This window comes from Perna viridis, chromosome 8 (genome assembly GCF_037379345.1).
Source record: "Perna viridis isolate PV_CMFRI_1.1 ecotype Kerala chromosome 8, ASM3737934v1, whole genome shotgun sequence".
Taxonomy (NCBI): Eukaryota; Metazoa; Mollusca; class Bivalvia; order Mytilida; family Mytilidae; genus Perna; species Perna viridis.
Window position 1 is genome coordinate 19,694,528 of NC_142452.1, and position 14,831 is coordinate 19,709,358.

At 31.4% G+C, this 14,831-nt stretch overlaps 1 protein-coding gene across 1 annotated transcript; it reads right to left on the reverse strand.

Annotated features, from left to right (window-relative positions):
• Positions 1 to 335: 335 nt before the first annotated feature.
• LOC148609681 (uncharacterized) lies at positions 336 to 5,287 on the reverse strand. Its single transcript, XM_088540785.1, has 3 exons — positions 4,862 to 5,287; positions 2,342 to 2,566; positions 336 to 789 (listed from the first exon to the last, which is right to left on the reverse strand). Exons 1-3 carry the CDS (start codon positions 5,199 to 5,201, stop codon positions 584 to 586), a joined length of 771 nt encoding a protein of 256 aa, XP_088396911.1. The 5' UTR covers positions 5,202 to 5,287; the 3' UTR covers positions 336 to 583.
• Positions 5,288 to 14,831: the final 9,544 nt, after the last annotated feature.

Genomic DNA, 14,831 nt, shown 5'->3' on the forward strand with positions numbered 1-14,831 from the left:
CTGAATATAAGGGAAACAAACAATTAAAGAACAAAAACAAAAGCAATAGTATAATGAACTCGGAAATAAAATCAGAGAGTAATTGTATGGAAATGTAAGGGTGAACATTTCCTTCTCTGCTAATGGCAGCCCAACATTGAGTATAACGCGAAAACAGCGAAAATTAGACCACCGCAAAAATAAACAGAAATCGAATAAAAATAATTAATGCAACGAAATATCACCATAAAACATACTCCATTATTAATCATTTTATTTTTATTTGAGAACTTGATTTTAAAGTTGATATCACAAAGCAATAAAGCATGCGATGTAAATTAACATAAGGTCAAACATTTACTTGAAGATTTCAAAAGAATTAGAATGTATATCTCTTCGAATGCACTAACACGATAGCATGCCGTATCCAAATAATAGATAAAATGAGTTTAATCGAAAACATTTACATCTATTGTAAACCACTTATCTAAATCAGTGCAATACACAGGGTTGTCTCTTATTTACCATTATTATTAACTATTAAGGTTTAGCTCGTAGGTTAAGTCAATAAACAGTATATATCTACTAGTATTATAACAATTAATCATCTATATGCAAACACTTTCACTTCGGACACATGGAGAATCTCCCGATCATTTATAACCAGTTTGACATATTTGGAAGGAATTGTTCGTCTGCAGGTAAATGGTAAAATGTCGCCATTCTGTCCTGGTCCTGGATAGTGAGCGCAAAGTGACAATTCCAGATCAGACCGTCCAATTAAAATATCAAGGTCATGCAACCTTTTACCTAAAAGAAAAACCAAAATCTTTCTAGTATCTAGAATAAAGCACGCCATTTAAACTTTACAAAGTGGTGTCCCCGCACTCCACATGGACACAACTGTTTAACCAATACACATAAATCAGAACTACCCTAGAAACATCTTCGTGCGTAGGGGACACAGACAATGTCCAATCATATGGCAGATTTGTTTTTGACAGTTAGACAACACGATAAATACGCAACCTTTCACTAAGCTATTAAGCTGCTAAGTAGCTTCTACTAATCCTCCACATACATGTACAAGTGCATGAAGAACAGCTATAGATAAAAATATTACCAAAAAAAAATAAAATAAGATAAAAAACAATAAATAAAATAAAATAAATAAATAAAGAAGCTTTTCACTTTGAGTATGTATACACAAAAACTTAAGATAGAGGATACTACAGACACTGTGAAGTCAGCCTGATGTCTTAAACTACACTTAGAGATCAATGGTGAAAGACAAATATTTACCAAACTATACGACAAACGCGATGACTTTTCATTCCGTATTGTAAACTATCCTTTCATCTGTGCCAACATTCTTTCAACACCTGCGTATGGAGTTTTCATGTCACAACTCATACGTTATGCTTTTTGTATCGTGCTAGACTTTTTACATTCAGGCTTCTAAAACAGGGTTATGTTGCTACAAGATTGAAGTCATCACTACAGAAATTTTATTGTCGTCATCATGAACTCATGGAACGTTACGGTGTATCCATCTGATTTGTTGAACTAGTAGTATTCCTTTCCGATTTCGTCTAACAATTCGGTGAGTGTTTCTAGAGAAGCAGAGGACGCTTATCCTAACGGTGCACCTGGTCTATGCTCCCAGTTTTTGGGGGAGCCAGTGTTGCTCATTTACTTTTGTTACTTTGTATGTATTATTTTGGTTATTTTGTGTGTTTGTTGTGTTTATCCGTTTTCCATGTCCATTTTCTTGTCCCTTTTTCGATTTCCGCTAGAATCTTGGTTTCCTTGATTAACCTTTCTCAAAGTTTCAAATTGATTTGTGCAAGCGGTTTTTAGTTATCGTGAGAAAACTTGCAAGTCAGTCGGACAAGTGTAAAAAGAATAGGCCCCTCAAAATTTAGTTGTGGGGACAATAAAATATGTTGTTCTGTTAAACAGTACTTATAAGATATTACATATCAAGTCATAGAAGATATTTTTATATTTGACGGATAGGAAGTTGTCAAATATTAAAAAAAAATATATTTTTACGATAGACCCAGGTGAAAGAAACGGTAAAACGTCATACCTTAAAATGGAAGAACGAATTGTAACACACACACACACACACACACACACACACACACACACACACACACACACACACACACACACACACACACACACACACACACACACACACACACATTCAAATCTATATATATGTTCCACCTATTTATAGGTAATAAATGTACTATTCCACACAAATTTTACGATCGTGCATTTCCCTGAGCTATAATAAAAAGGACTTATTGGTATCAACTGTAAAACTTCAATGTTTTAAACATCATATGGATACCATAACAGCAAGGTTTCCTGTTGTAGACATCAACACGTCTAACGTTATAGATTGTACCAAGGTCTACAACCAAGTACGGAAACGTATCAAAGTCTGTCTGTTGGAAGGAGAGCAGATCTCCATCCACTGCTCGATTTGCTATACCATTACCCATCGTTGAACTCTGATATGCCATTTTCCCTTGGGCAACTTCTATTAACGAGTCAGATCCATCGTCTTGATCTCCTTGATGTAAATGAAACGAACATTGGGTTATAATACGGCTCAATCAAATCAGGTCCATTAATGGATTAATGAAAAACAGCAGACGTTGATCCCTTCGATGTAAAGTACATTTTTATTACCGTGCCTGCTTTTTTATTTGTTTTTATTTATATTTGTTTCTTTTTTTGCTTATGATTTTTGACAGTACATCTCTTTTGGTGCACCTATAATAATTTTTTATAGGTTATATCTACATTATAATGCTCTTCAGAGATTTAAAACTAATGTAATTTCGCTTTCTGTCACCTAATTATTAATTTATCATTATAAACTCAACCTCCGATCTTTCTATTGTATATGTACATTTGTGCACCTGGCCCATGCTTCCAGTTTTTAGTGGAGACCGAGTTGCTCATTTATTTTTGTTACTTTGTATGTATTATTTTGGTTATTTTATGTTCTTTGTTGTGTGTGTCTGTTCTCCATGTCTGGTCTATGCCCCTGGAAAATATTCTTTTGACTTCCGCTAGTCCTTCCCTTGATTACTCTTTACAGATGTCATGTTTCTTGGTACCATTGCTTTGGTTTTTGAGAATAAAAATTCAATTGATATACATATAAAATTTTAGATGATTATATCATTTGACTTTAGATAAGGCATTTCATTTCTCTGTTCCGTCATCGGACATCAAAGCAGAATTTCATGTAAACTTGAAAAGTGTACAATGCAAAGCATGATGTCGTGTTTATTGAAGACCTATTAAATGAAAACGCCAGTAGCGGATCGCTTTTGATGGAAAATTTTGTTGATTTCATGCCATATTTGGGGAAATATGAGCAATAAGAAACACGGAAAAAAATTCTTTGCATTGACAGAGTTCGAGCAAAATCTTCTAGTCAGCCTCGCATATCTACTACACTTAACTGTAGTCCAATAGATACGGCATGTGTGTATTGTGATACCTAGACATAATTTTAATACATTTTCATATTTCCATGAGCATATTTCTTAAAATAGAAAACATATTACTTGGTATCATTATGAAAATGTGACGTTGATAAACACTCTTATAGTGTGTCCTGTCTGATGAGATGAGAACATATAGATAGATGTACTAGGAAACATAAATGAATACCACATAATTAAGCATTTTGCAAAACTGTCGTAATAGGATTATGAAATTCCGTTAGCGGAGTAACTTCTACAAACAGCTGTTAAGTAGCACTCCAGATAAAAATCATGCAAAATGGGATTCATGGTAAGAAAGCCTATATATTTTTATTTTTTGTATTTTGTTTAAAATGTTAGAGTAAACGGAAATTGACACGTGGCTTTTCATGTAACCCTTGTTCTTAAGAGATAAAATATTTAAGAATGTACTACAGAATTTAAAATAAAGGGAGATAACTCTGTAAATGACACAAAAATACAATAGAAGCTGTTGGATTGTCAGTTTGGATTATCTCATAAGAACAGACAGATTGGAATGAATAAACACACATTTCATCATATACATGTAGACCTATAAGGCAACTTAATATCAAAAATAAAATAACATTTTTTGGGGTGTATCACATATTGAAATATTTGTATGATTTTTACAAAGACTGCTACATACGGGGGTACACCTATGGTGAGGTACACAACTCTTGACAGTCACTTGAACGTTTTTATTTATCATTTTACATCCATCTCATATAAGCATCAAAATAACTTTGACTGACATCATTCTGTTTCGAATGAAAGCATGGCAGGCTTTGGTGAAATTATTGAATATAATACAAACATATCACTGATTTTGATAGTTATGTCCCTTAAGTCATTAAGGTTATTTCTCTAAAACTAACATTGAATGTTTAGTCATTTTATTCTTACTGTGATTGAAAAGGTATTTCTGCGTTTTGTCCATAGACACAAGTATGATCGATTTTATGGGAATCAAAATCAATAGATAATCATATACAGTAATGTAATGACTATAAAAAATTTCGGCTATCAAACAATCAATTTTTGAAATTATGTATTGGTGATCGCATTGTCTTGTAACATTCAGAGGTTATTAAATCGATGTATTGTATTTGGGAACTTAATAATATTTTATGTGTTGTAACTCGTCATATTGCTTAGTATGTTATAGTTGATATGTCCAACCAAATAAAGTGATTAATTTAATCAATTTACTTTTTAATTGTTATAACCAAGATACTAAATGATCTTACATGTACACTGCCGTTATTCTGTATGATAATATTATGTGTCAGGCAGATAACTTAATCAAAGCTAAAGTTTAAAGTACTTCTCTCTCGATACCCTACCTCCATTCATCGTGTAAAATTGCCATCCACTGTCATTCTTTGTCAATATATCATTCAAGGTTCCGAGGTGTAATAAACAATTTTTATCCTTGGTATTGTGAAAAAAAGACACACAGCTAGGATTTTTCATGCAGCTAAACGTGCATCCGATCAAGGTTAAATTCATGAAAGATCCTATAAGATCAGCATCTTGGTATGTATCGTCCATTTCATTCCGACTTCTAGCCACGTATGATTGTTTGTTATTAGATAATACAATTTGGTAGGTAAAGCCAAGGTAAAATGCATATCTAAGAAACATAGCTTCAAAATAATTTAAAACAAAATAAAGCAGTTGCATTTAGTGTTGGTAGTAATTGATATTAGAGAGTTAAAACGATCAAACGACAGCCAATGATGATACATAAATTACAGTGCTAATTCAGTATTAAAAGGATGGTTTCACACATCGCAGACAATGGAAACATCCTAGATATTTTCAATAAATTCATACCTATTATGTCATGTACCAACATTGCAATATACGCAGTGGGCGGGATATGTCTTGCAGATTACTTACGTAACGAGTTTGCATTGGTGTAAAACGGTTAATTCGGTCAACGGATATTGCTGATCTGTGTAATATGATGATAAATTATGACGACTTTAAAACATTCGAAGTATAGTAAAAATTAATTAACGGCATAGGTAACTATTTGAGTATTTTATAATTATTGTCATTATTCCGCAGTATACTTTTATTTACATAATTAGTGAATAGTTTACTGTTCTGATGAGTTACGCGCCAAATGACTATTGACAGGTGTATAGATTTTGCCTTCCCTGAATTTATTTAACCACAGACGTAATTATATTTCGCGCAATTTTCATTGCTGTTACGAAATTGGTTAGATTTTTAACAATTCATATGGAATTGACGGCATTCATTTTCAAATTTCAAATATCAGTCAGACGACAGAAACATAATGGACGGCGCAAAGTAGGCAGATCGACTTGCGTGTCTGTTGTCTACTTTCGGCAAAAAGAACGATAATGTATGTGACTACTAGAATACTTATATGTAGTTTCTAATTTCTTGATATCTGGTATATTGTATCTTTCAGTCATTGGTATAAATTTGTTTCATTTGTCTCTTTCGTTCTAATAAGACACTTACTAAAGTATCTTTGGAGAGAAGTTTTCGTAAAAAAGCTTATTTTTACATATATAAAAGAAGGAGAATACAGCAAATTCTCAGAAAATATTCAATCAAACAGGGTTTGCTAAATTTTGTCGTCAGCAACGTTGTGTTCAGTTTTGTTTAAAACTTGAACACAGAAATGTTAAAAAGAAATTTAACTCTGCTATTTTTAAGTAAATAACTATAATTTTAACAAAATCAAAGTTGGTAACTGTTATTGTGGTGGCTGAAACATACACTTTACTCAATTGTTATAGTACATTTGCAGCACTTTTTCTATTTCAACCAAAAGATAGTCTTACCTATTAACCTATGTTACGTAAAATATAACTGTAACTCTATGTATGTTACATGTTTAAGACTTTTTCTCATTTATTTTTCAGATATTATGCTATTGAATCGATGCTAATAACACACTTAGCTATTACATTTTGAACGAAATTAATGATTAATAATACCCAAACCACACATCAGTTCTGAAAAATAGAGTATCTCAATTAATTAATTCTATTTTTCGTCACGAAAAAATTCATCAACCGTTTCTGCATCTCTTTTTCTTCATCGGACCTTTGAGGCATCTCGACTGTATAAACCTCAACATGGAAACAACATGAATATTATTTCCTGACGACAATTAATGTTGGTTGTTGATGTTTTGAAATGATTCTTGAGCTCTTTTATGCAATTACATCGAAAGCATTTTGAGCAGGTACTTTTTAGCGGAAAAATTACATTACATGAAGAATAGGAGGAGAACAATTTCATTATGATTAATACATTCCATTTAAAACCCGTTCGCTTGCACTTTTATTAATTGAAATGGATTAAAAACCTCCTGCAAACAATGTAGTCGAAGTTTAATTTGTAGCATCTTTCTGGGATACGCAATCTTTCTTCAATCTTTTTTCATCAACGACATTATAATCGAACCATTAGCCATCCCTAATGCATAAATAAACACTTGCACGTAAATCTGTGATAGAAATAAAATTTTGCAGAAATATGATTAAAGTAAATATTTTAGACCATTAAAATCTTTGGTTTTGTATGATCTGAAAATGTCTTAAATTCAGAACTAGACTAAAATAACTAAATGTGACAAAGTTTTCAGCTCAATTAGAGAATTATTACATAAAATAAGGATCCAATCGGAATAGGTAATCGGTGTGGCAATCGCAAAATTTTTCTTTGAAGAGACAATGCATTTTATGTAAGAGTAAAAGTTGTACAACGGGCTTTGTCAATAAATGGTAATTATTTAATTGTGAGAAATTTCGAACACTTCTAGGCACAATTAACGCATGTATTTTATAACATGTATCTACGATACGGCTGACATTTAACGTAATTTGCTGCATAAATACTACTTGCAAAAATACAGAAATGTTTTTATACAATTATTGACCACAATATTTAAACATGCAAAAAAAAAAAAAAAAAAAAAAAAAAAAAAAAAAAAAAAAAAAAAAAACAGTCTAGATAGTCTTCAACAATTTCAAAAATACAAAAAAGCTTCGGCATAATATCGTTTTATTGTTGACATTGCGTTTAAAAAAAGCCAATGCCTTAACTATATAGAGCAAATTAACAACATTCTTACAATGAGAACATCACATATGGATATTTTTACTACACGTAAGAGTTTGTAGATTGTTGTTATGGTTTTATGTTTTCTTTTGTGATTTTCTTCTATAACGTACAATCATAAAACTGTAAGCAAAGCCAACATGAAAACTACAAAAAAAACTATGTGCAAAACTCACTTGGTCTGGTCATACACCACTCTTCTCCCTAAAAACAATTGATATGGAGAAACAGGTGATAAACGACATCATTTGATGAAGACAGTTTGAAATTTTAAGGATATTCCATATCATTGGTTTGAGAGGAGCTGCAGATATGAGGATTGTTCAATTTGATCAGCCAATGACCAATTTTAACTTTAGGTCATGGAATCGTGAAAGTCATTCAGATGAGATAAAGAAGGTGAACAATGGCATTACGTGGTCAAATAGTGGACAGTTTAAACTTTTATGCAACAGTATCCAATATCTGTTGGAAATTTGATCCCATTCAGATGTATCATATTAATAATATCAAATAAATATCAAAACAATATGACTTCATGTTATACACATCGACACACATTACGTCACTGGCCTTGCAGAGGTTTGCTACCCAATGAGGAAGCATGTTATGATTTGTGTATTGATACGAAAAAATATGTCCATCGACTGCTTTTTGTGCCACACTGTCTTTAAACGTGGAATTTTGATTGGTCAATTTACCGTAAGCAACTTCAATGACTTTGCCAGTTGTTCAATCACCTGAAGATAAATAAGGACAGTTTTAACGATACAAGACATTCAAAAAGTATTTCAAGAAAAAATCATCGAAATATGCTGGTTCCCTCAAATGTATATCTGCACATCTACTAACTTGTACAAATAGTAATATTTTCAACATAAAGGATAAATTTCAAAATTAATGGTTTTTTTTCTAATTTTTTACAAGATAATTCTTTTAAAAAATTCCATATTTTATACGATTAAAGAGGAATCAAGAGAATCAAGGTTATAGCGGTAGTCAAAAGAATTGTTTTTTTTATGTAACATCATCAAAAAATGTCAACTTTCTATAAATTATAATAAATTTCAGTATTTTATTATGTTGTCTCAGCCTTCAAGTTGTATGATATTGAACAACACCAAATACTCATACATAGTCTATAATAGAAACAGAACATTAATATTTGCAATGCATCAAAGATAGCCAATATAGAGATTTCAAATAACTCCATTGTATTGCATAAAGAAATTGAAAATACCACAAGTCAGGATCGTACTGCATACTAAATCAAAATATTAAAGTCATACATCAGGTTTCAATGATGTTTTGAATAAAGGAAACGAAAATGTTCATTTTTTTCTTCAACAGATACTGTGTATATATGCATTCTAAATACCTTGAATAGAATAAAGTTGGACTTTTACCGTGACCGAATCTAGTATTGATTCCCGCCATGGTATTTGATTTAAATCAGTGTTCTTTTCAAATGCTCAAAAGCTTGTAGATGCCGTGTTTGCATGTCAGTTGTAGATTAAAAATTTCCGTGTAAATCCTCTATGGCAACTGCTTATGACGCTTCCATATCACAAATCATACGCTATGCAAGAGACTGCCGAAGCTATGCAGACTTTTTTGAAATAGCTACTTACAATTAACTTTCTAGATGATGCTTATGTTGTACAAGATTAAAAGCCATCAATACAAATGTTTTATTGTAGTCACAACACACTCCTGGATCGTTATAAAAGTTTATCAAATATATGTTCCTATTATATAGTATCCATCTGCACCATGGAATGAATTTGTTCACCGTGTCATGGTTTTCCCTTTTTATTCCATTTACCCCGAACGTAACATTTTACCATTTTACAAGCAACTTAGTTGGTGTTTCTAGAAAAGCAGAGGATGCTTACCCTACCTGCACACCTGTTCCATGCTTCCATTTGGAAATGAGATCCAGGTTTTCATTTACTTTTGTTCCCTTGTACGTGTCACATTGAATATGTCTAGTTACGATTCCTAATTCCCTTAGTTGATCCTGAACTCTGAATGAAAGGAGTCTTTATGTTTATCTAACAAAGAAAAGGAATGATAGACTGATTGACGATGGAATTCATATCATTTTATATAGTACTAGAATTAAAAAAAGAATAATAACACAGCAAGTAGCGAAACAAATATTAAACAAATGAGCAATTGGCTGCGTGGAAATATATTATACTGCTATCATTGAGCTAAACAATTTTATTTTCAGAAACCGCTGATTACTATAGCTTGTAATAGCCTTTAATGTTTATCCCGAATTCTGTAATCACGTTTTTATCAGACTCTATCAATTTTAAGTGTAATGTTTATTTTTATGTACGTATTACATATTTTGGATACAGGTAAGGCATTCTAAACAAACACAAACAGAAGCATAAAAACTACAATAATAGTTCAGGAAATTCATATTAGAGCATAATGTATCATGTGACTGCATATACTTCCATTTCTGACACATGAAGAATTGCTTGATGTGTCAACATCAGTTTCAGAAAGCGTGCAGAAACCGTTCGTCCACAGGGGAAAATTAAATGCTCTCCGTTCTTTGCTGGCCTCTCATAATAAGCACACATCAACATTTCTTTGCCATTATCTTCAACTAAAATATCTAAATTTCGCAGTCTTCATAAAATTTATTGTCAGCAAATTTCATCTTTTGTTCACAAAAAGAAAAAAAAGTATCTCAATTTTTTTTCTTGAAAACGGATCAAACGTTAACGATCTATCTTACATTTTCTATAATCTATCGCTTGCTGGTTTGTTTCACATCTGTCATTATCAATTTCCTATTTACACAACAAAACTTTTTCCGCCATTCTCAACTCCCGTTGCAAATTTGTCATTATTCATTGAACAATCAATTTAAAACCATAGAATTCACATTATTTTTTTTTATGTACAACATCATTTTAGTTTATCAGCTACAATTTCGTAGTTTTTAAATTTTGTAACATTTATACAAAATAATAATAATAATAATAATAATAAAAATAATAAGTACTTTAAAACATATTTCCCCATTATCCCATCCGTAGCTCTTCTGATCTCCCTATACGAAGGTTTCTTTTTCTAACTCCTAGTATTATTTCCCATTCGTCCATGTATCATTGTGAGTGCTGTTTAAAAGCACTTTTTATTATCGAGAAGACAGACTGTTTACGATCAAATCGAAATCGAATTGTCTTCATACCAATAATGGGCCAAATTTTAGCACTTCAGCTAAAAAATCAAAGTAATATTTTAATGTATCAGGGAAAGAGCTTCCTAAATGAAACTATGCAAATGGCTAATTCCTATACAGAATAAAATTAGTAAAGTACATTGAACAGATGAAAAAGTACCTAACATATAAAATTTTGGACCATTTGATATATATTAGTAGTGTATCATATGTTTTTCTCACTTTAATAAATTAACCATATCTTTACTCAGCAAAATATACCAACAAAATCATTTATGTTTAAGATATAACTTTGTACGCATCACATTAGTCAGGATTTAGAAGATGAATATTTAATCACCTGAATCGAAAAGACTCATCTTCACTTTTGCATAACATGTACGAATTAACAAAGAACTATTGAAAAGTGGTATGTTATACCAGTTGTTTTAAGACACAGAAATTCCTAATAAAAGTTTTAAGGATTTATCTTCTTATTAAATTTACCCTAATTCACATTGAACGATAGATTGATGGGCGATTACATACAATCATATCAATTATCATAAATTCACCAAACCTTAAATATCAGCGTACTATTTGCTCTGATATAACTGACTCATTATATTTGAATATTGCAAACATTCATAAATATATCAGAGCACAAGGTTTTCTGTTGATGACATAAACGCGAAGTACTTCATACGCGTTTCCAAGGTCAACGATCCAGTACTGAAATATATCCATTTGTGTTTCTTGAAACGAATCGAGAACCCCATCGACAGCGTTTTGTGCAAACTGATCACTCCACGTAGAACTTTGATATACCACCTTCCCAAATGCCACGTCCGTAGGTGTTCCAATATTCCTATCGTCTTGAAATAAAAAAAAAACAGAGTCTTTATCATTAGCAAACAAAACAATACAAATCCATAACAAAATGGATCAATATTTTCAAGAAATGCTTGCAGCCAAAAGAATTGTTGCAAAAGTATAAGATCTAGATAAATATATATCAAATATGTATAAAATGTCTTCATTATGTGACTACTTATATAAGTGGTACCTTTGATTTTTGAAGAGGGAAGTTTTGCGCGCTAAAAAAACCCCTAGATTTATCTAACCATTTCGTTTGAAATGACTGTACATGGAACGTCGCAGTACCAGCTTCTCCGGCGGCGTAATATTTATTTTGTCGAATTCATTTTAGACCTGACATGATTGTTAATCGGATAAATGTTCGTTTTTTGTTGTTGTTACTTTTACCTAGAATAAACTTGGGAGATGTCGTCAAGATAGTCATGACGGTATTCACTAACAGAAGTTGGTTTTATCTTACCCTAATGATTACCACAGATTATTTACCTACATATTCAGTAGCAAAAAAAAAGAAAAACAACAACAAAAACAAAACAAAAAACAAAAAACAAAAAACAACAAAAAAACAACAAAAAAACAAAAACAAAAACAAAAACAAAAACAAAAAACAAAACATAAACCCCCTAAAAATAAGGCTTCATAATATAACTAAACATGGTAGATATTAATAATTTAGATCTTCTTATATACTTCTTATATACTATGGTCTACGAGGAAGAATATTCACTGCTTTGTTATTCCACTAATCGTAGATTATTAATAACAAATTAATTATTGACCTTAAGTGAGATTATATACAAAGTGATTCTAAAAGAAGAAATTTTGTCAATTTGTGTATGAAAAAACTGAAATTCATATCAACTCAATGTAAAGCAGGCGGCTAAAATTGTCTGAAGAATAATGAATACATTATTTGAACGGTATTATGACGCGTATAATCCACGGACCCCTAGTTATCATACAATGTGTATCGTTTGACAATGATTAAAAGGTTTTGGTGTTTTGTCCAATATATAACGCAAACTGAATTGGACCTTTCGCAGCGTACCGTAAAACAAAGAAAAATTGATAATGTTGAACACAATATTGTCTCTCCTATGATAAAGTTTTGTACTGAGATGATCATTTGGTCAACACCGAGCAATATGTCTAAAATGAGGTAAAGGAATCCGTCTCTGTAATCTATTTCATTTTCAGTTTTAGGTATAAAAGTGGTAATTCATTACCAGATGAGGGCAAAAAGGCTTTTATTAGTAATAAATAAACAAACTACATGTACATTTAAAATGTACGAACATCCGAGAAACTACTTCATTAGTTTATATATAGTCTATCATCAAATGTAAAAATGATTATTTGCTTGTCGGTTGAGAACATAAGTTTACTGGATATTTTGTTTGTTTATAACAAAAATTATATTACTAAAATTGCGTATACTGTGAAGGTAATTTAATTCGTTGTTGCAAATTTTCGCGGTTTGTGTATTCTTAATTCGTGGATTTCCCATTTAAAATGATAAAACAAACAATAAAAAAAATAATAAAAAAAAATTATGATAAAAATGAAATGTTGCTTTCTGCTTTTTTGGATTTAATGCATCTGCAAGATGAACTGTCCATATAAAATGTATTTTGTAGATCACTGTGTAAATACCGGATCAAAAGACAGTACTTTCAAACTTTTTTAAAATAAAAACAAATACTTTTTTCAAAATATTTCAGTTTCAGTCAAAGAGCTGTGGGGTCCACCGTGCACGTTCACTCATCAACTTCATGGTAGTTGTATGTTCCTAAATTCTGTTTCGGTTTATTCGTTATCTGCATAGATTTTAAAGTTTACTCAACATAATGGTATATCTTCTGATAACGTGTAACATTCACATTTTAGCGTGTTTCGTAAACTTCGTGTACACGTATCGTGTGCTTCGTGTGTGTGTGTCGTGGAATCATGTAACATGTTGCATGTTTAATCGTGAGCGTTTGGTGTCCAGTAATTTTGTTTTTACTCTTATTTAATACAAAAGAGCTATCCACATCCGTTATTCAGATAAGCTAGTAAAGAATTATTTTTTTATGTAAAAAGGTCACCTCATCCTTCGCTTAGTGACCAACAGTGTTCTTACTAATTGCATGTAGACTAGTTATTTACCCGTAGAATAATTCTAATTAAAAAAATCAAGGTTTTTGTATATTTACGGTATAAATGAAAACAAATCGACAAGACAGTCAAGGCTGGATCTTTGTTTGCGTTTACATCGGAAAGCACTGAAGCAATGAACGCAGTTCTTTCCGACAACGTGGCCGGGGTTAGCGCTTACAGATTCATGATAATAATAGTATTGGTCACCCATTTTTCTTTTACGGAAATAGAGTCTAGAAAGCACATTCTTTAAAAGTTAATGCAAAATGTTTATCGCTGCCCGTAATAGATGTTATGATATGATTTTAAAAAATATTGTCCATTTTGTGAAGCCATTCTAAGTAGAGATATTTGACTACATTCGTAAAAAAGAAAGAAAAATAAAAATTTTTCATATTAAGTATTTAACATCAATACTCTTAATTCAGTCCATTTTAATTTTAGATTCGATGGTATTGTGATCTATTAATATACTCTGAGAGGTCTCTTTCAATGGATATATCATTTTGTCTTATGTTGTCCAATAAGATATTCCATGGTGAGAATAGGATATACTATTTAGTTAATTGTATTATGTGTTTGTTTGTTGTTTCCATTCATTTTACCTCACATTAAGAGGGGGTTGTGAGGCCTATAAAAATTGTTTAACCCCACTGTAGATTCCATGCGCCTGTCCACAGTCAGGAGACTTAGTCATTAATGTGTCTTTGTGACATTATATTACTTTTTAGTTTGGTGTGAAAACATGCCATCATTATGTTACCATGAATTGTATTACTTTTGTTAGGCTTACTTAAGTTTTGTTACACTTGTTGAAGACTTTCTCTGAAAATATTTACTAATTTACATTTAGATTCCATTTGTTACGTTTTACAATACCCGTTCTGTTTTCTATTACTAGTAACAATATTTGTTCATCAACTTTATTTTAATCATTCCACTTTTTTAAATTTTTACCATATGCGTATTTCCACTGAGCAATAATTAAAAAGAAATTC

Coding starts and splice junctions, on each gene's coding strand:
- LOC148609681 (XM_088540785.1), bottom strand. CDS start 5,201: ATGCAACTGCTTTATTTTGTTTTAAATTATTTTGAAGCTATGTTTCTT. Junction 2,567..4,861: donor ATTTTACACGATGAATGGAG/GTAGGGTATCGA, acceptor ATTTACATCAAG/GAGATCAAGACGATGGATCT. Junction 790..2,341: donor CAGGAAACCTTGCTGTTATG/GTATCCATATGA, acceptor TTTTTCTTTTAG/GTAAAAGGTTGCATGACCTT.